The 21,513-nt window shown below is 47.8% G+C and overlaps 1 protein-coding gene across 5 annotated transcripts; it reads left to right on the top strand.

Moving 5' to 3' along the window:
* Positions 1-497: 497 nt before the first annotated feature.
* On the top strand, positions 498-21,393 carry MSANTD2 (Myb/SANT DNA binding domain containing 2). 5 transcript variants are annotated; one of them, XM_033081875.2, is made up of 6 exons: positions 9,617-9,895; positions 11,255-11,337; positions 11,952-11,997; positions 12,598-12,856; positions 14,509-14,569; positions 19,939-21,393. In XM_033081875.2, exons 3-6 carry the CDS (start codon positions 11,986-11,988, stop codon positions 20,789-20,791), a joined length of 1,185 nt encoding a protein of 394 aa, XP_032937766.1. In that variant the 5' UTR covers positions 9,617-9,895; positions 11,255-11,337; positions 11,952-11,985; the 3' UTR covers positions 20,792-21,393. The 5 variants fall into 5 exon arrangements, 4 of the variants coding, with proteins under 4 accessions (XP_032937765.1, XP_032937768.1, XP_032937766.1 ...); XR_004420288.1 differs by lacking the exons at positions 12,598-12,856; positions 14,509-14,569; positions 19,939-21,393 and adding an exon at positions 498-987 and having other exon boundaries at positions 9,560-9,650; positions 9,849-9,895; positions 11,952-11,985; XM_033081876.2 differs by lacking the exon at positions 9,617-9,895 and having other exon boundaries at positions 10,587-11,337.
* Positions 21,394-21,513: the final 120 nt, after the last annotated feature.

Below are 21,513 nucleotides of genomic sequence, written 5' to 3'. Positions count from 1 at the left end.
GACAGGGGGTGCCCAGCCGGGAGGGGCGAGCTCAGCTCCAGTACGATGGGAATGCTCTGCCCCAAGGTTGGGAGCGCTAAACGTCACGTTTGGGATGTTGTGCCGCGCATTTGGGGTCCTCGGGCCGAGACAAACCCGGGGAGCTGGGAGGGAGGGGTTGAAGGGTCCCTGCCCCGAGAGGTCTGACGGGACCCTGCCCGGTGGGGCCCCGCCCACCAGATGGCCACGCCCACATCGGGTGGTGCTGAGTGTGCGAGCCACGCCCACTCGCCACGCCCACAGTGTCCCCGCCCATTTAATAACCGCGCCCACTGTGCCCCACCCTGACCACGCCCCTACCACAGAACCACGCCCCCACTCCGCCAGCCACACCCCCTCCCGCCATGGTCACGCCCCCTCCGCCTGTCACTGTCCCGCCCCCTCTGGCACCGCCCCGCCCCAGCACTGCCGGAAGTTCCTCCCCCTGGCCGCCGCGTCACTTCCGCCCGCTCGGTGCGCACCCCCATCATGGCGGCGCCCTGCGGCTCCTCGCAGCTCCCGCCGGCCGAGCCTCCGCTTCGCGTCCCCAAGATGGAGGTGCTGTCGCCGGGCTCACCGGGCGCGCTCAGCGACGGCAACCCCAGCCTGTCCGATCCCTCCACGCCCAGCGGCGCCTCCCCGCTGGGTGCGGGGCCGGCGGCCGGCGGGGCCGCGCTGGGTGCCCGCGGCGGGGCCTCGCCCTCCGTCTCCTTCTCGCCTGGCGGCGCCGCTGCCGCCGCCGCTGCCGCCGCCTGCCGCGGGATGTCCTGGACGCCGGCGGAGACGAACGCACTGATCGCCGTGTGGGGCAATGAGCGGCTGGTGGAGGCGCGGTACCAGCAGCTGGAGGGTGCGGGCACCGTGTTCGGCAGCAAAGCGCCCGGGCCCGCCATGTACGAGCGCGTCTCCCGCGCCCTGGCCGAGCTGGGCTACGAGCGCACCCCGTCCCAGTGCCGGGAGCGCATCAAGGTACCCTGGGAGGCGGCGGCGCGGCCCGGAACGGGAGGGTGGGCCGGGGGTCCCCGTGCTCGGCCGCCCGCCCGCCGGTGGGTGAGCTCCCGGGACGCTCTGGGGTCACGTCCCCGGAGAGGTGTTCTCCTGAGCATTTTGCGCTCCTGGGTCTGGGGCACCGTGTCGCGCGAGTTCAGTCCCTTAAGGATGTGTCCTGAGCGTCCTTTGGCTGTGGGCATCCTCCTGGCTCAGCCTGTTCCTAGGCTTTGGGTTTAGGGACACCGTGTCCCCAGGGTTTGGCCTTTCGGCGTCTCCATGCTGCAGTTTTCTGGCATGGTTGTCCCCAGGACTGAGCCCAGCCCTTGCCCTGGTTGCCGGGTATCCCATTCCTTGGCTCAGCTGCCTGGCTCTCCGCGGTTCCATTGGTGTCCTCTGGGTTCCTCCCTTGCTCCTGTGGCCTCCAGCAGCACCTTTGGGACACGGGCACTGCATCCCGTGGGTTCTGTTCCTCTCGTGTGGGCAGGCTGTGGCAGCATCCCATGGTCCTCAGTGGAGAGGGACACAACATCCCAGTTGTTCATGTCCCTTCATGGGGACAGCCCCAGCAGGATTTTTCCCCTGGGTTTTTGGATCACCACATCCCCTGGGTTTCCTCCTTTGGCCCCGAGTGTTGTGGGTGCTGTGGTTGACTCTCTCCCCTCCTGTGTCCTCCAGCATCCTCTGTGAGGGGCTGGTACTGGCTGCTCCCTGTAGGCCCCTTGGGAAACCAGTGCTCCCAGTTCCCCCAGTAACAAGAGGTGGCTCTGGTTGCTCTTGCACTCCTGGCTCTGTGCATTGCTCTGGAGTTGTTTTGTAGAGTTTGATGGCTTCCCTGGCTCAACAGGAACGTGCTGTGGCTTCACAGACCTATTGAGTAAGCAGTGTGATGGGCTGTATTTTCCAGAGGAGTCTTTCAGTTCCATCATTCCCTGGGAAAAAAGGGCTGGGTTTGGTTCCTGGATTGGGAGCAGTCGCTTTGTGCATCCTGCTTTTACAGAGAGGAGATATTTGGATGATGTGGATATTGCTGTGGGGTTTGAGTTTGAAAATGTGGATGATGTTTGGAAGGGTGAATTACATGCTCTGATCTCCCTCTGGCTCTGATTTCTTCTTTCCTGACCAATTAGGCTCCTGCAGCCACTTCAAATGCTGATGGAGTGAAAAATGGACGTGTTGTTATTGCTGGGGCTCAGTGGGCAGGTTTCTCCTTTCCTCTCCCATTCCTTAAAAATGCCTGCTAGCCAAACTGGGCTGGGGCTGTCCAGATCTGTACACCTGGGTTGCCTTTAATTTGCAAAATACATGGAATAAGGGATGCTGCAGCATCAGGAATGCCTGAGAGTGAGAGATTTCCACTTTGATCCCTGTTGATTAGAACAGCCTGTCCTGGAAATAGATATTCAAAACAAACCCACTTTCTATAGAAGTTTTGGTTTCTCAGTGTGTTTTTCTCATGTCTGTGTATTTACTGCTCAGGGATCTTTTTCCCTTGAGCACACCCAAATATTTTTGGAGAGGAATGTTGGTGCACTGAGAACCCTCTTGGAGTCCCTAATTTTCCTGGTGGCTTTCAAGGTGCTTGTTGCTTGAATCAGCTCTTGTGAACCTGTGAGCTTTGCCAGAGGTGGATGCATGATGGAAAAGTGGTTTTGGGTTGTGATGAGTCAATGCAGTGACAGTTGAGGCCCCAGTTTTGGGGCATGCTGGCAGGTTGTGAGGTGTCATCTTGTTGTTAGAACAGCCCAGAACTGGCTGTTTGGGTTTGGACAGTGCTGTTGGATGGAGCTGATTGCAGGAGCATTTTGGTGACTCTCAGCAGTTTGAGCTCCTTGCAGCTGAGGATTCTCCCAGTTTCCCTTCAGAAGCGAGGCTTGAACACATCTTTGCCCCTGAAATGTTCAAGCTTGGAAGAAACCACCCATCAAACAGCAGTAAAAGAGCTCAAGGCTGATATTTATCACCAAGAGCAGCTGCTGACAAACCTGTTAGATGTTTCTAGGTTGCTGAACATCAGGGTGGGCTCTCCTTCAACACTGCAGTGCCCAGCTGGGAGGGAGTTATCTGTGCTCCATCCCTGAGTGTTGCTGTGCACAGCTTGGTCTCTCATCAGGCCATGTGCAGGAGAGGAGCAGCTGGTTGAATGCTGCTGTCTCTGGCATCATACACCTGAACTTTGCATACCCTGGATCCCCACAATGAGGGCCTTCCTCAGCACAGTCATCTGGAGCAGCAAAAATGTGGCTTTTCCAAAGCCTTTGGGCTGTCAGTGGGTTTTGGCCTGGAATTGCTGGGAAATGAGTGCATGTTGGAACCTGTGAGCTCTCCTGGGTGTCAAGAATTTACCTTGTTACAGGGGTTATCAAGATGCTTGTGGTAGCTGTTTTTGTAAGATTCCAGGCAGGATTGGCTGCTCTTCAGTTCCATGGTCCACCACAAACAAAAGTTACTTCTGGATGAGGAGAGGTCATGCATGGATTCTTCTCTTAGAGCAGGAGGACTGGCATGTGCTGCAGGAACAAGAGGAGGGCACAGGCACTTTGGAATCCTCCACACTGCAAACAAGACTGGGGAGATGGTGATAAAGGAGCACATGGCTGCATTGTTCCATTTATTACCCCAAATGTTCTGTGTTTCCATGATTTTGTAGGATACTCAATGCCCATCAGGAGACAGAAGCTGCTGGATAATAAATGGTGCTTCAAACATTCCGGGTTCAGCTGGTTTTTAAATGAATTTTAGATAAGGATGCTGTACTGCATTCCCTGGACACAGCCAAATCTTGAGTCTCAGCAGCCAGATGAGCTGGAAAGGAACAAGTCAGCTTGTAGGCAGAGGGTATTCCAGTTGTATGGCATGGATGCATTCTCTCTTAATTCAAACAGGGTGTGCAGAAAGGTCCTGATGCAGATTTTTGCCTGTCTCTCACCATCTGCATGTGCTTTTCTGTACATCAGCAGCTGCTGTCAGGTTGGAACCACTCTGAAAGGGTATGTTTCAAATTTAGGGATTCACATGTAACCATTCCAGCGGCTTTTCTTTTGGAAAGAGACCTTGGGTCCAACTTGGTGGCTTGGGGACCTCCATAGCTGGAACATCTTGATTTCTGCTTGTTGCATTCCCGGAAAAGCTGTCTTGTGTCCCACAGCATCCTCATCCCAACAAGTCATGTTCTATCCTTAATCCTTGCTCATTCTCTGTTCTTTTCATCCAGCACTTTCCTATTCCCTATGTTCCTGAGCAAGGTTTTAGCCTGGTTTTCTATCCTGAAACTCATCACCTTCCCACAGCAGCACATGGAAAGCTTTTTGCTTTCTGGCTTGGCCTGAAAGCTGGGATTTTAAGGCAGGTGATGGAGTATTTGGCTAAACCCTTTCCAGCCTTGCTGGATCCTGTGCCCTGCACTGAGTGATGCAATTCCAACCAGGCAGCAGGAGGTTTGCTGGGAATTTAAACATGGGAAAATGAGCCCTTGCCTTGTGCTGTGAAACTGTTATGTGAAGGGCTGACAGCTTGGAGATGGCAGTCCATGGGGTGCATGGAACATGTTCCATAGGTGTGCTGGAACTCCATCGTTTCATCCTTTTCCAGACACCCCAGGTGGCTGCAGTGACAGGATGCTCTGGGAGAGCTCAGGTGCTGCAGCTGGAGCCATACAAATCAAGGGGCATTTTCAGGCAGTGAAGGCATGTTTTGTTTTACAGAAATGTTCTTGGAATAATGGGCTCCAGTTGTTTCTTCAATACCTGATTTTAGGCCTTTCTGTAAAGATATGGGAGATTTTCTGCTTCTCTTGCTTGCATCTTTGTGGAAGGTAGAATCAAAGGTTTATCCTCCTGATGGCACATTGCTCAGTTGGGCTGAGAGAGCATTTCAGGGCTCGAAATCCTCTGGCTGCAGGTGCAGCTGGAGAGCCTTTCCCCAGCAGAGACAAATCCCTTCTTACAAGTTGCTGTTAAAACTAATTTGGGGGCATTTAAAAAATGTCATTTCTTCAGCTACTGCAGAAATGTGACTTCTGCTTTTATTTTGCCTTTCCCAGCGTTGATGCCAACCCATTGATTCAAAGAGAAGCAGTTCCAACATCTTAGCTCCTGGTTGCAGGAATTCCCAAATGTTACTGCCAATCCAGCTCTGCTGTTGTTAGTTTTTCTGTGTGTAGCAACCTCCTCCTCCCCCTAGATGGGTGACTGGAGGTTTTGGCTGGGTTGTGGTTATCCACAAAAGTAATTTGTTTTTCAAAAGGAAGATAAATACCTTGAAGATGCTGGTTCAGTGCTCAGAAAGAACAAAGCATAGATGGGAGTGCCACAAACCCACATGAAATGGGAAGGGATGGAAAATCTCACCTGACTATCAGCTGTTGGTTTTTCTTGCTTTAGGCAACACTAAGGTGATGATGGCAGGGCTTGTTTGTAAGGGAGCTGTGGTTTTAGCTGCTCTGTGATGTACAATATTTTTGTAAATCTTGCATGGAGTTGTTTTTTAAGGCAGGAAAAGCTACTCCAGCAAAGCTGTCTCGGAAGCAATGCTTGCTGTGATCTAGTGTGAGCTGCTGGACATTAGAGGATTTCAGCCAAAATTCCATCCTCGGGTCCAGTGAGTGGAGTGGCTGTCTTTGTGTTTCCAGGATGTCAAATGATGGAGCATTGGTGCATTTCACAGCAACCAGCCAACCATCCATCTTCAAAGCAACTTTGCCTTTGGTTTGAGCTGAAAGGAATGATGGAGAGGGACATTCTAGAGGGCCTGGAGTGGCAGAGCAAGTGGGAATGTCTTCCCAGTGACAGGGCAGGGCTAGATTGGATATTAGGAAAAAATTCTTCCCTGTGAGGGTGGTGAGGCCCTGGCATGGGTTGCCCAGAGAAGCTGTGGCTGACCCATCCCTGGAAGTGTCCAAGGTCAGGCTGGGCAGGGCTTGGAGCAAACTGGAATAGTGGAAGGTGTCCCTGCCCATGGCAGCAGGGTTGGAACAAGATGAGCCTTAAGGTCACTTCCAATCCAATTCCATGAATCTGGGTTTCTATTTCCTTTGAATGTGGTTTACTTTTATCTTGTGTTTATCTCAGTCCCAGCTCCCCATCCCATTAACTCCCTGGTCTGTGATGTGTGTAGGTGTTCAAGTTACCTCCCATTCTTCCCTTGGCTTGAATAGATTCTGGTGTGCTGGGTTTTCCAGGCTGGGCTGTTTCTTGCCATTCCCTGAGTCCTTCCCAGCAGCCCAGCTTCTCACTGGAGGATCTCATGTGCTCCAGTAGGTTGGAGCAACTTTTTGTTGACATTTGTAGCTGGAAAAGATAAACCCTTTAGTGACAAAGAGCAGATTTAATTGTTTCAATCCTTTGTGGGGCTGTGGCAGAGGAGCATTTCTGGGATATGAGTGTCATGTGGAGCAAACTCTCTTGGATTTGCTCTCAGCCAGGGTATTTGCAGAGTGCTGCTGTGCTGGTAAGAATCTGACTTGAACTGCACATGCAGGACGAGTGTGCTTATGATCCAGTGACTTCTGCAGCTGTGTTCTGTGTCTATTCTGGTCCAATTGTTCTGGTTTACTCCTCGTTCCATGGGTGCAGAATGATTCCCAGAGGGAGCTGGGAGGTTATCTTGTTGAGACAGAAACAGCTGATGGTCAGGAGCTCATTGCAGGAGAACAGATTTGCAAAACTTGAGCACTAAATCTCATTTAGGGAGATTTGTGACCATTGAATCCTAAGTTGGGCACACACAGTTTTTTTCTGTAGTGCTCTCTGATTATGGAGGACTTGTGAAGATGTTAAAAATCCTTCTGATTCTCACACTGTGCATCAAGCACTGCCACAGAGGCAGATTCAAGCTCATCTCCCTCTTGCTGAGTGTGTAAATTTGGGGACCAAGCAGACAATGCTTTCTGGACTGCTGTGGTCTCACCTGTTACCAAACCTTTCACCACTAGTGGTGAAAATCTGGGTTCAAACCACTTTTGGTATTTCAATTCCAGCTTTTCCTATGGATTTGGAGCTTGGTCTCCCTGGTAACATTTTTGCAGCACAGTTGAAGTAGCGTGGACCTTCCTCTAGAGACTGCAGGTCACACATGGCTGGGACACTGTTGGACGTCAGCTGTTTTAGGGTTCTGAACTACACAAACCATTTCCCTTGTGATGCTGCCCATGTTGATGCTTTCAGTGAAGCTCATTTTGGAGAGGAATGTTTTCCTTCCCACCTGTGGAATGATTTGTGCTGCTCTTCCTCTGCTGGATTTGCTTGTGGTCCCACTCCATTCACTTGAGAGTGAGGACCAGCAGGGATTTGAGTCTGTGGTCTCTCAGGGCTTGCATAGATGTGATTTCTTGAGTACATCTCAGACCTGTTTTCATCCAGGCTGCTGCAGTTTGAGTTTTCCTTAAAGTCTTGTTTTGTGAGTGGTGTAATGATGTTTGACCTGATCACAGTAGATGCATGCAACTTCAAGTTTGATTTTTGGAATGAGCTTGTTTCTGAAGGCAAGGTAACTGCTGAGGTGTGGCTTTCAGAGTAAGTAATGTTTGAATGGGTTGTGCTAGGAGCAGGTTGAACTTTACTCAGGCATCTCATCCATTTAGGCTGGATATCAGGAAAAGGTTCTTTCCCCAGAGGATGGTTGGGTACCTACACAGGCTTCCCAGGGAATGGTCATGTCCCTGACCCTGCAAGAGCTCCAGGAGCGTTTGGGCAACACCCTCAGACACATGGTGGGATTGCTGGGGTGTCTGGCAGGGCAGGAGCTGGGCTGGGTGATCCCTGTGGGTCCCTTCCAGCTCAGCACATTCTGTGACTCAGTGATCTCTGCAAGCTGAGCTCTGTCTGGAGGACCATGCACTACATATAAACTCTTTACAAAGTCATTGGCTTGGTAGGTCTGGAGGAGGATTGTACTTCTCTGCCTTCTCAAGTGCTAACAAGTTTGTTCCTATTCTTTTCATCCAGTGCTGGTTTAAGAAAATCAGGAGCTCAGAGCATTGAGAGAGAGGTGACCAGCTGCCAGCCTTTCTGCAGGCTGTGCTGGAGTCTCCAGTCTAGGTTCTAGTTCTCCTCCTCAGGCTCTGGCTCAATTAGCAACAAATCCCTGAGAAGAGTCTGAGTATCCTCAGCACTCTGATAGCAGCAACCAGTGGAGCATTTTTCCATGTTGTGAATTTGAGCCTGCAGCACTGTGGGGTCTGTTGTCACAGCACCACACGTCACTGGTTTCCTCACCCTGACAGGGCACAGCCTGCTAAACCCCAGCTTTGTTCACTCTTGGCTACTGGCAGAGTCCTGTCTCATGGGGGCTGACCTCTGCAACTGGCTGTGGAGCTTCTGTAAATAATTCCTGTCCAGGCAAGAGCTTTTTTTTTTTTTTTTTGTATTATATTAAACTGTGATTTAGAAATTCCTCGACTGATTATCCCTCTACATGTGTGTGCCAGGGTGACTCTGTTTGTTGTCCAAAGAGATCTCTGTTATTACCTCAGTCAACACAATCAACTTGTCTATATTAACCCCCCAAACCCTTCTCCCCTCAGGGCATTCCCATCACTTCTCTTCTGTACCAGAGCCAAATCTTTCAGGAAGTCCTTGTGTGTTTGGGTAAATCAGGATAGAGCCAAGGCCTTGTTCTTTGATGTGGAGAGTCATTCACCGTGGCATCCAGCATGTCCCCAGTGCTGTGTCCCCTTGCTGTGCTCACACAGATGTGGGGCTGGAGCCTTTGTGGGGCTGGAGCTATGACAGTTCCTGGAACTGACCCTGAGCTCTTGGGGGCCTGTTTGAGTGCTGGGCTCTCACCTTCTGCAGAGGGGTATTCCTGTTTGGATCCTCATGCTGGAGATGCATTGATGTCATCAGCTGCCTTCCTGCAGTGGTGTGTGGCTCTTTCAAGAGTTTGAGGTGCTGCTCTTCTCATTTTCTTTTTGATAAACCACATAAATGGGGCTTGTTGAGGCTATACCCCATGTAAGTCTTGTGTTCTCCTGCCTTGCACATGGCTTTTCAGCTAAAAGTTCATGAGCTGAAGCTATTGCACAGATTTGTTACTTCTGCTCCCAGGAACTCAAAAATGGAGACTTCAAGACCTTTCACTGTCCCCTACAACCACTCCAGACTTCAAAAGCTGTTTCTTTTGTACCAGTGTAGTTTCATCTTGTGTTTCCTGTGAATATCCTGACATGATGAGGGAGGGAGTTGTTGGGCACTGCTGTTCTTAATTCAGGATATAAAGCTGAGAGCTCCTTTCCATTAAGTAAAAGAGCATCTTTGAAGCTGAGTGTTGTGCTAAGTGGTGCTCTGGGACATCAGGACCCCTTTAGGCTGCTATCAATGAATCAACTTAAACAGATCAATGTGGGCACAGCCACAGGCCACCAAACTGCTCTGCAGAGCCCATAGCTTCTCCCTGAGTAAGAGCATGGCTCAGATCAGGGATCTGCGTGTTGGATGACCTCAGGTTATACATAAAAAGCTTGCTGTGGTCTGGTTCTCCCTCATGGTATTTTTTTGCTGGAAGGAGAACCATGTCTGCAGCATTCCTAAAGGTTTTTCTCATCCTCACCCTGCAGTTCCTGCAGAGCTCCAGGTTCTTCGGTGGCTTCACTTGTAGAGATGAGGACTCGTGAGTTAGAAATGGTGAGAAAATCCACACTGAGCTCTGTGAGTGTCTCCTCCTTTGGTTTTCCTAATTCTCAATTAAGCGGGGATAATATGTGTTCATGTTACAGAACAATAAACAAAAACCTCGGTCTTGTCCAGTCTGAGTAGTCACTGGGCAGTGATCAGGTCTGTTTTCAGTTCCTTGTCCTAAATTTCCTGCTTTCTGTATCTGTGTCAATCTGTGTATGTGCACTTCAGGAACCACGGAGCAGGAGTTGAGCTGGACACCGGGAGGAGTAGAGGAGGTGCGTAAGAAAAAAAAACAACAAAACCAGATCTTAGATCTTGGAGGTCAGAATAACCTGGTGAGAGAAAGGTTAAGGGTAATAAAATGTCCAGGTTTCCTGAGGTCTGAGCAATTGTTCAGGACTTACCAGGCTCTCTGAAGAAGAGAAGCCTGTGGGCTTACATGAAACAAGGCTGGCTTGTGGTGTTTGGAGGGAACATCAGGAGAAGTTGTAAGGACTCCTGTCGGAGACACTCCAAGAAGAAAGAGCTAGCAGGAATCTTGATTTTCCAGCACACAAGACCAAGGAGCCACCAGCTGCTTATCCACAGGCCTTTTGGTGCTTTGCAAAGCCCTATATTTGAGATTATCTCCCTCAAATTTTAGGTTAACCTCTCTGCAGAAGCAGAGGTAACACAGCCAGGTGAGGATCTGGGCAGTACCCCCAAAAGTATCTTGACCTTTAAGAGTAATGAGCAGTCATTACTCATTATTGCTCATTTATTTTCATCCCCTTTCCTCTGTTGCTCCCTTTAGTTTTTCTACTAGTCTGCATTGACTTTGCTAAATTATTTTGATAGTAAAATAAGTAACGTAAGCCACATTGCAGCCTGTCTGAAATAATTAATTACTACTAGGCTATAACCTAGTGTGGGATCCTCCATAACCCCTTTGGTGGGGAGAGGTGTTTGAAGCTCATGCTGAAAATAGAGTGTGAAAATAGAGTGGCTGAGGATGTCAGGCATTCCCAGAGGGCTTGGCCAAGTGTAGGGATGCTTTGGAAACTGTTTGTTTCTTTTGAAGGCTGCTAACAAATTCAGCTGGAGGCTCTAATTCCATGTTGAATTCCTTATGGATAAGCTGGGGCAGATACAAGAAGTGGGGTTTGGAAAATATATTTTGAAAGATCTAACTTGGGTGGATTTTAGAAAGAGTCTGGGAGTGAAATTACTTTGCTCTTATTGGTCAGTGAGATTTGAGCTGAAAAGAGAGAGACTGGAGTGAGAAATCTGAATTCTAGCAATCAAATGTATCTATACCCCAGCCTGAGGGAACCCTTGTTGCACCAGGGAATACCAGGAGGTTTCTAGGCTGGGTTTTGGGTCTAGGTTGCCATAGCAGGTTGTTTTCCACCCTGCTCACAGACAGAAAGTTAAAATGTGCTGGTGTCCGTCCAAAGAGGATCTGCCTGTTTATCCTGAGGTAGTTGTGGCAAAAGAGGGAAGGGTTCCACCTTAAACCGTGGAATAACTCATGCCTGTTGCTGCCTGTGTGTTTATATGGGTTATTTTTTATTTTGTGTTATTTTCGTGTGTTTTTGTTTAAAACAGCAGGGTAATACTGATTTGCTGCTTAGCGGTTTTGCTTCTGCCCCCAGGGCTCTGAATCTCAGGAGGAAACTGGTTAGAAATGTATCCCTTTGCTGCTGATGCTGTTAAACCAGTGTATGAGGAGCATTAGGTAGGTTCCAGCTTTCTAGAGTTTTAAAAGTTCCTTTCTGTGGGGGGAAAAAAAACAAGTAGTTTTTGTAATGATGTGTCCATTGCAGTCCTGCTGCAGAAAGCAAGGGAGCAGGACAAGTCCTTCCCAAATCAGTGCCTCTTGAATTCCAGAGACAGCTTTGCCATTCAAGTTAGAATCTCAGCAATCTGATAAAGTTAATTTTTTAAAAAGTTAATGTTTTCTAACAGTTTACCAATCTGAAAAAAATACCCAAGACCCAGCAAATCTGGGGCATTTTGTCTTTCAAAATCAGAGCAGTGGTAGAATTAAAACCACATTGAGGGTTGTGTAGAAAGCTTTGGGTTTTTTTACCCCCAAGTAGTTGTCTTTTACTCCAGATTAGGGGGAAAACATGGATGGAACCATAGGCTTATCCAACAGCAGTGAAGTGGCTTAGCTCTTGATGTGGGATGTCAAAGGGAGCACCAGAACTGGATGAAGCTTTGGTATCTGTGTGGGAGGTTCTGCCCCAGCTCTGTACCAAGCCACCTCAGTGCTGTTACTTACTTGATGCTTGATATCAAAGTCTGGGAACTGGGAGCATTATTGATTTGACCTCTTTTAAATTTCAGCAGCTTCACAAGAGACAGAGTGAGTTAGTAAGGAATGCAAAACTATGTAAGTAATAAATATTTTCCTAGCTGAATAGCTTAGGCGTTATCCATTTTGTACCTTGTGTCTTCTTACCAGAGTAAGGAAGGTTGGACTGTCTTTGCTTTTGGGGGAAATCTTTCTGTTTTCCTTTCTCTCTCCTCCCTGCTTCCCCCTCTCCAAGCTGTGGGCACAACACCAGCTCTGCTTTCTCCTCCTCATAGTAGGTGTGCATTTTCCTGGCTGATTGGTGTCTCTGACTGGGGGGCTCTTGGTATTTTTATTTTATTTTTTCCCTGCATCCATAAGAGATCTGGGGATTTATTTTGTTTAATTTTTTTTTTAAGTGAGAAAGAGAATAAATCACCCAAATTAAATCTGAGGAATCTGTAACTGCCACACAACTTGTCCTGTGTCACAGATGTTAATGCTAAGCGGGAATGTCCGATTTATATGATGCTTCCTGGTGGGTGTGGATTAATTTGGGAGCATTGCTTTTGAGTGTGGGGCAAATATGACCAACAGAAATAACCCCAAAGCCCTAAACTGTGCCTGTGTGACTGTGTGTGAGTGGCTGTGTGCTCACCCAGCCCCACACCCCCTGACTGAGCTGCTTCTCTCTCTCAGACTCTGCGCAGGTGCTACAGCCGCGTGAAGGAGCACGGCGTGGGCAAGAGGAAAAGCAGCTACACGTTTGAGCAGCTGGAGCAGGTGTTTGGGCAGGGAGGATGGGACTCCCAGCCTTGCCAACCTGTCCTCATCAACAGCAGTGGCTTGTACCAGGAGCTGGAGTCAGATGGCAGCACGATGGAGGAATTCTCTCAGGAGGACTGGGGAAACCACAGTCAGGATCTTCACTGCTACCAGACCGGCGAGCAGGAGCTGGGTAAGAAATCCCAGCTTGGCACATCTCCATCCTTGGGTTTTACCTGTGCTCACAGCTGGCTGGCACACACATAGCTCTGTACCAGCTTTCACCTCTCAGACAGAACGTGCTCACGATGCTAAACACATCCTTGGGGAGAAAAGGCACAGAAATTCCTCAGTTCATCAAAAGCAAATCATGGTTCTTGAAGTGCTTTAGGATGAGGACTGGAGGAAAGAAGGGCTGTATGGCCAGAAACAGTGGAGGTGACACCTTCCCTGTCTGTCCTTTCACTCTCAGTTTTACTTTCCCTCAGGGATTCAGGGGATATTTTCCCTTTCAGTGGTACCTGGGTGTTACCATTCAAAACATTTGTTTAAATAGTGAACAGGGCTTCAGCCTGCTGCTGGCAACACCCACAACTGTGAAAAATGTTGCTCTTTCTTATTTACCTTGATTTATGGATATTAAACATGACAATACATTTATATCCAGAGGTGTGGCCTTTTTTAAATGAAAAAAATAGCAAGCAAGCTCACACCTGATGTTTGAGACCTAAACACTTCCACATGCTTTTCTTGCCTGAATTATTGCTGTCTCTACTTAAAAGTCACTGTTTTAATTAATTTGGAGGTTTAATTGTTGCTCATGGCTTTTTGAAGTTTGTTAAACAGATCAGGGTACCACATCCCTGGTAGAAAACACACTCCAATCTGAGCAGTTCTGGGAAGAAGTGAGTTTATTGAGGCATGTTTCTCTCAAGCTGAGAGATGTTCCTTCCATGCCTGAGCAGGGTTTTTTTCACAGCAGAACATTTAAATTGATCAGATCCAATGGAGATGCAGGTGAAAAAGGTGACTTGTATATAAAGGTTTTTTTCTCCCATTTGTAGGATAAAGGAAGGAGAGGAGATGCAGTCAGGTGTCTGTACACTTCTGTGTTTGGGGGACTGGTGAGTCAGGATGCTTTGAAAGAGCCTCAGATCACAGTTTAATGTTAAAATTTGCAAGTTGGCTGTTAACCGCATTCCAGATCCTCAGACTCCTTCCCTGGGGGATTTAAAAGTCAGAAATATGTGGGAGAGAAACAGTGGGGAGAAGAAAACGTTACAAAACGTATGGAAATGATGGCTAATTCTGTCTGGTGTGGCTTGTTGTGGTGAGTCAAGCTGGGATCTCCTGGTTTGTCACCAGTTTCGGGGACATTTGCGTGCGCCTGGGCTGACGATGCCCTTCACGCTCAGGAGTTGTGAGCAGAGCACTTGGCACACAATGTCTGAATTGAACACAGATGCAGTTCCACTGCTGCTTCCTCTTGAAATGTGCCATTAGAAGCAGAAATGCTTTTTCTTCTTTTTCTTTTTTCCTTGAAACAATGTAGTTTGCCATTCAGTCAATGTTTGATTTAATAGCAGGGATTGGAGCCTTGTCCATGAAAGATTTTGCAGTTTCAGAGAGAGATTCAGATCTTAACTGACCATATCTGTTCCAAGTAAAAGAAAAACCCAATCAATTACAGAGGGTGTAGGAGCTGGAGCTGTCTCATGCAGAACTCCAGCAGACTGCCTGGCCTAGGAAGCAACTCAGATTCATTTAATTTCAATGTCTTTAAAAAAAAAACAACCTAAGAACATTCTTTAAAATCTAATTATGTGTTGGAATTTTACCTTTCAGATGAAATGCCTACCACGAAAAGAACATTAAAGATAAAACAGGAATCTTCAGAAGACACGCAGTAAGTAATTTATGAATGTTTTACCCTGGAATGTATTTCCCTGGGGATGTTGTGCAGGAGGGGAGGATATTTGAAACTTCTGTTTATAATTATAAATACATTGTGCAAGACTATTCATACAGTTGAATCTGCTTTATGCATTATTCCCATTACCTCAGAGCAACTGAAAAGCTTCACAACTCTCTTTCTCCTTGGCTTTGCCATTCAGCAAACAAAACGAGACTTAGTGCATGGATGTGAGGACTTAAACCACAGATAGAATCCACAAGAACAGCTCCTTTCCTTGGTGGGGAGGCATGCCAAAGCTTGAGAGTCTCTGATTTTCATTTTTATAACTTTCCAGACCTTACTTGTAACCTTTTGGCTGGGTTTAATCTAACAAACACTGGAGCCTTTTGAATGCTTTGAGCATGCAACTCTCCCTTGCCTCTCCAACAATAACACAGAGTGTTCCCAAAAATGAAAGGAATTGTGCTGTATTTACTCTGTCCAGCACTTGAGGGGTGGTTGTGGGTCTGTCTGCAGTGGGAGTGAGCCCAGGCTCACAGATCCATCAGGGTTCCACACAGGAACTCCCACACCAGTGGGTTTTAGTGGCACTGGGATTTTCCATGGTGGAAAATGAGTTGTTCTAGGGTAGGAGGTCACCAGCACTGGGAAAAGCAACAGAACATCCCTGATGAGTCATATAGAACAGAGCCTTTGTAGTGTAACTCAGTGAAAAAAAAAATCCTCTAAAAATGTAACATAAATATAAATAAGTCAAAAGAGAAATAAATTTAAAATAAAAAGAGAAAATAAAAATTGTTTCAAAAGAAAAATAATTAATGAGAAGCTTCCATGCCAGTGGTGTAGCTTTGTCAGATTCCTCACATCAAGCGGATATTCACAGAGCCAATGGTGACTTTTTTCTTCACATGGAGCAAATTCAGTTTAACAGCATAGGGACAACCTGGAGAAAAATAGCTTTTTTCAGTATAAATTTTCTTACTGCTGCTTTGAACAGTTTCTCTGTGCTGTTCTGGAGTAATTTTACCTTTAAAGAGCTCCATAGCAAATAATCCTGAATTTTCTGAGGTGAAGCCTTGGACCACACGAATCTTCTCTTCCAATTTTAATGTGTACATGAACAGCTGAATTAGATTTTGGTAAATGAGACCTTTCAGAGTTTTATGTTCATTTTTTCCCCCCAAATTTCCTCTAAAATGCAATCAAGTCTGTGAACTCTGGGTCATTTTGTGAAGCATGCCAGTGGTAAACTTGTCCTACGTGTGGAGTGTAAGCACAGAGCATTTTCCAGCACAGAGATTTGCTGAAAACTGCTTTTCCCCATGTCTGTGAGGAGAAGGAACTGTAAACTCTGACTCAGTAGGTTAAAAGCAGTCAGAAGATGCATGACTGATACAAAGATAAGCTGGGTATTTATTTATTTATTATCTTAAAAAAATAAAATTTCATCTAAAAGCCACACTAGATAAATAGTTGTCAAATTCTTTCACCTCTTTGCACAGCATTTTAAAATGCAGATAGCCTAGTTCAAAGTCAGTTCATCTGCCTTCTTGGTCAAGAAAATGTCTCCAGAAATCCTTCAAATCCTGGTGAAACTTTTATGCTTTTGGACATAGGGAAACAGAATTCTAGAGTGGTTTGAGTTGGAAGGAATCTTAAAGCTCATCTCATTTCTACCCCCTGCCATGAGCAGGGACACCTTCCGCTGTCCCAGGCTGCTCCAAACCCTGTCCAACCTGGCCTTGGACACTTCCAGGGATCCAGGCTGGTGTAGCCAAGTGACACAGAGAGCCATGGGCTCCTCTAGGGGGACATGGTACAGGTGCTGCCAGGACCAGAGCCCCTCTGCTCTGGAGCCAGGCTGGGAGAGCTGGGGGTGCTCACCTGGAGAGGAGAAGGCTCCAGGGAGAGCTCAGAGCCCCTGCCAGGGACTAAAGGGGCTCCAGGAGAGCTGGAGAGAGACTGGGGACAAGTGATGGAGGGACAGGACACAGGGAATGGCTTCACACTGACAAAAGACAGAGTTAGATAGGCTATTTGGAATAAATTCTTCCCTGTGAGGTTGGGGAGGCCCTGGCACAGGGTACCCAGAGAAGCTGTGGCTGCCCCTGGATCCCTGGAAGTGTTCAAGGTCAGGTGGGACAGAGCTTGGATCAACCTGATCTAGAGGAAGGTGTCCCTGTCCATGGCAGGGATAGAAGATGAGCTTTTTAGGTCCCTTGCAGGCCAAAGTGTTCTGAGTCTGTGACACCCAGGGACTTCCCACCTTTCACTTTATTTTTGGCAGTGTGGGAAGCAAAGGGCAATTGGTAACCTGTGTCCATGTCCCATCCTCCATCAGGATGCTCCTTCCCCATGTTGGTTCTGCTGTTGTCTCCAAATAAACTGTTTTGAAAAGTGAAATACTGCTTAGAGAAGTGGTTTGATTCAGTGCTGGTTTTGGGGAGATGAGCTAGAGAGAGCTTATGGATCTTCACTGAAAGCTGCTGCTCTGGGCCCTTTGAAGTCTGCCTGGTTTGAAAACAGCCCTTAGAACAAATTTGCACCTACTCTTGTCTCAAGTCTTTCCTCATTTGAATTGCAAAAGCTTCCAAGGAGGAAGAAATGCAGGTCCCAGACTCCAGCAGAGAGGCGATGGTTTGATGATGAGGGAAAATCCAGCTCTAGGGCACCTTCTGCAGCTGAAAAGTGAGATTGTCCTGAGACACACAGCAGGTTAAACCCTCTGCTCAGCTCTCGTTGTCATCCTGAAAAACGAATCCTATTAACGATATAAATAAAGCAAATACATAAGTACATGTTTAATAAATAATTTTAAATAGTTGAATGAAAATTGCATTTTACATTAATAAATAATTAAATAATAGTAAGTTTTACTGCTTATGATACCTTTGCTTGGCTAAGTCATAGAGATCCTGGATACAGCCTGGGAATGCAAAACTCAGCCAAGTCAGGTCCCAGCAAAAGCGCGAAGATGCTAAACCTGAAAAGGAAAACTTAAAATTCATCTTTCCCTGTTTCTCTCTGTGTTGGAAACAGTGGGTTCCCTGTGGAAAGCCCTTCTCTGTCTGCTGCTGCAGCTCTGCTCTCACAATGGTTCCCATTCCCTGCAGGAGCAGCAGTGACTGACGCAGCTGAGCTCGGGCTCTGAGTTGTGCCAAGCTAAACCCAGCAGAGTATTTATAGTGCACTTAATAAAGGTGGGGGCTTTGCTTTCAGTTCCTCACTCTGCTCCTCAGCTGTTGAATGAAAACCTGCCCACGCCCTGCTCTCCTGTCTTTGCCTTGGGAAGGGAATAACGAGCTCAGCTGCTGTCAGGAGCCAAGTGTGTGCCAGTGCTGAGACGAGCTGTGCTCCAGCACTGCCCTGTCCCCTGGGCTGTCCTACCCCCTTGTGCCCAAAAGGTAAACTTGCACTTCCAGAAGCCTCAAAAAGATATTTTCCAAGCATGGCAAAGCATCAGGGAAGCTTTAAATCAGATTTACCACAGTGTTTGAGTAAATGATAATGGATTTGAGCTAAATACACCTTCTTGTCTGGGATTTCTCTCTGTTGCTGCTGATTGGTGGAACTGACTCCTCAAGAATGACTTGCAGTAAGAAACAGAACTTTGGGGCTGATGGAATGAGCATTTTTAAAAACCCCTGCCACAGACAGGACTCTCTTGTCCAGCCTGTCCCTCCTCAGTGCTCTAGAAATTCGGTTACACTCCAGTTGTAGTGGAAATGCATTTCCCGAAATGCCTTTGATGATCTGTTCAGGGAACTTCTGACATGGTTGGTGCTACAGGAGAGGTGAGATAGATGAGGTGGTGATGGATGGAGTGCCAGTGCATTGTGAGGAGGGAGCTGTCCCAGCCTGGATGCTCAGAAATGCTTGGAAGGGCTTGGACAGCACAGGTGAGGTTTGCAGATGCTGTGTACCAACCATCATACATCAAATTAGAGCTCTGGTCCTGAGTGCCCTCAGCCTGCTCCAGAGGCCTCCATCACCTGCAGGACACCCAGCAGTTGGAGAACCTTGCCAGAATCATGTGCCTTGTAGTTAGACCTGTAAAAGCAGGTTTTTTTGGGATGAAAGCCTCTAAAGTGGGGCCTCTTGTACCACAAGGAGGCTCTGCAGTTCCCAGTCCAGTTTTCTTTGAACCCTTTTAAACATTATGATGGAAAAAGACTACTCCCCATAGGGATTTATTGGGCAGGAATGCATCTGCCAGAGTCAGCCTTGGTTGTGGAGTGTTGTATCTGCTCTTGGGGTCTTCATGTCCCTCAGCAGTCTGATGCTGTGAAGCTGTTGGGAAGGGCTGGTTTTAGGGAGACCTTGAGGAGCCTGCAAGAGGGAAGTTTGCCCCACAGAGGAAAACCTGTGTTGCCTGTTACAGTATGTCCTCCTGGTGGGATTGGAAGAAGAAAATCCTCCTGGGGGTGCAGTGACCTCCATAGTTCAGCTTTCCAGAAGTGACACACTGGATAAAAGGGAGGAGAGTTGCATGGAAAGATCTTTTGCATCTCATTTGTTGGACCAAGAGAGATTTCTCCATTAGCAAATGAGTTGCAATATCTTCCTACGACTTTCATTATAGGACAATAACTTTCCAAATTAGGAGTTCTCCCCACCAGCTAATTACACCCTAATGGTCTCATTTATCCTGGAGGAAGCTGTTCCAGCTCCCTGCAGGTGCATGTGGACACTCCTGATGTAAACCCCTCTCTGAAACCTTGCTGCTGGGAGTGAAAATGGATTTTTGGGAGCATGGGGATTTCTTCATTGGCTGTCTGGAGGGTTTGCTGTTGTCCATCTTGCAGCATCCAGGATGTATCTGGGAGCATCTTCTGCTCCAGGGAGTTGGTCCCTTGAGCTATGTTTCCACCCCAGTGCTGGGACAGAGCCCTTGGGAGTGGCTTCGTGCTCTCACTGGGGTTTGTACAATTACAGTCCCATTTGCTGGCATTAATTTGGGGATAACAATGAGGCAGAAGCATTCTGAGTGGTAGTTGTGAGTTCAGGATGCAGCTCAGGGACCACGTGCCGACAGAAGCCCAGGATTGTGAAGAATAACCCAGTAGTGGAATGTGTATTTAGTCAGCAGTGCCAGATACGTGCTTCCTGGAGATGCTTTGATATCAGGAGGAGTTGGGGCTGGGTTTGTTTTGGTTTTGTCAAGATCAATTTTAAATTTTCCCATCAGGGCATTGTTACAACCCGTACACTGGTTACTGTATACACCATATACAGAAATGTATATAGTAGTAAGAAAAATGGGGATGATGGGGATGAATGTTTTCTGAAGTTTGGTGCATTCCCTGGAAAAGTTTTTCAGCTCTGATGTCTTTATCTTTCTCTCCCTGTTTAATTTCCAGGAAGCGTGACGTCATGCAGAACATTATGCAAATTTTGGAGTCGGTCCAGTTGAAGTGGGAGCTGTTTCAGAGCTGGACGGACTTCTCCAGGCTCCACCTTTCTAACAAACTGGCCATTTTTGGCATTGGGTACAACACCCGCTGGAAGGAGGATATCCGTTACCACTACGCAGAGATCAGCTCCCAGGTGCCCCTGGGCAAGCGGCTCCGGGAATATTTCAACTCGGAGAAACCGGAGGGTCGGGTGATCATGACCCGAGTACAGAAAATGAACTGGAAAAATGTTTATTACAAATTCCTGGAGATCACCATCAGCGAAGCCAGATGTTTGGAGCTGCACATGGAGATCGATTGGATTCCCATCGCTCACTCCAAACCCACCGGCGGGAACGTGGTGCAGTATTTATTACCAGGAGGGATCCCAAAAAGCCCTGGCCTGTACGCCATTGGATATGAGGAGTGCCACGAGAAACTCCCCTCCCCTCTGGCCGAGCACCAGGCCCCCGACCCCGGCAATGAGACTCCAGGGGAGCTCGAGGTCCCCTCGCCACAGGCCTCCCTTCGGGTGGATATGGAATCCGCCCGGATTATCTACTGTTACCTTGGCATCGCCGAGGTCCGGACTCTCCAGCAGTGCCTGTTCTTACACTTCCAGGCAAACACCAAAACCTTCAGCAAAGATTGGGTCGGGATCAACGCCTTTTTATCTCAGAACTGCGTCGTAGAGCCCGGTGTCTCACCCAAATCCATCTACATCAAATTTGTGGAAGTGGAGAGGGATTTTCTGTCTGCTGGCTCTTTGGTAGAGTGCCTGGAAAAAGCCATCGGGTACCCCTTAAAATTTAACAACTGAGTCTCATCCTTCATAAGGATCAGGGCTTTCCGCCCCATTTTCCATCTCACTCGGATCCTGTCCGCTCCCATCCGGGCACACACAGGACTTTTCCGCCTGGAAGCGTTTTGGGGTGCGCGGAGGCTGGCGGGGCCCGGCTCTGCTCCCGCTCCCCCGGCGGGGCAGCGCGGCCGGGAGCGGCGCCCGGCCCGCGAGACGGCTGTCGGTACATTCCACATGGGACAAGCTCGTACACGCGGCGTTTTCATACACACACTGAGGGTTTGGGCTTTCCTGTATTCCACGGTGTCTCATTCGGATGCATCCGTCTCCAAGTGTTATTCTGGATCTGACTCAATAAGCAATAGATAACGGCGAGGGAAACCCCAACTCCCGGCCCGGGGACTGTTTTTCAAAGCCACCCTTAGATATCTTGTATATAATTTAGAACTTCACTTTTTTCACCATCGAGTGTTCTCCTCTCTCCAAACAGTGTTGCCTGCAAAGACTTTGGGTTCTGTGACGTATTCCTCATCCTTAGTAGCGTTGCCATATCTGCTTTTATTTTATTTTATTTTATTTTTTTAACATTAAAATAATTCCTGGTATTTTCATTTTTTTCTTTATTTTTTTCTCATTAATTTTTCCCTATTTTTCTCTTTTTTATCATTATTTTTCTCTTATTTCTCTCATTTTTCTCTTTTTTTTCTCTATTCCTCTTCTTTTTTTAAAATCTTTTTATC

Source organism: Catharus ustulatus, chromosome 28 (assembly GCF_009819885.2).
Source record: "Catharus ustulatus isolate bCatUst1 chromosome 28, bCatUst1.pri.v2, whole genome shotgun sequence".
Lineage (NCBI taxonomy): Eukaryota > Metazoa > Chordata > Aves > Passeriformes > Turdidae > Catharus > Catharus ustulatus.
Note: the sequence above shows the minus strand (reverse complement) of the source record. Positions and strands in the feature narration are given on the sequence as shown.

Bases quoted from the DNA above. Each gene is read 5' to 3' on its own strand.
- MSANTD2 (XM_033081874.1), top strand. From the start codon at position 508: ATGGCGGCGCCCTGCGGCTCCTCGCAGCTCCCGCCGGCCGAGCCTCCG. The intron at 988-12,597 runs GTACCCTGGGAG...TCTCTCTCTCAG, and splicing joins AGTGCCGGGAGCGCATCAAG to ACTCTGCGCAGGTGCTACAG. The intron at 12,857-14,508 runs GTAAGAAATCCC...TTTACCTTTCAG, and splicing joins GACCGGCGAGCAGGAGCTGG to ATGAAATGCCTACCACGAAA.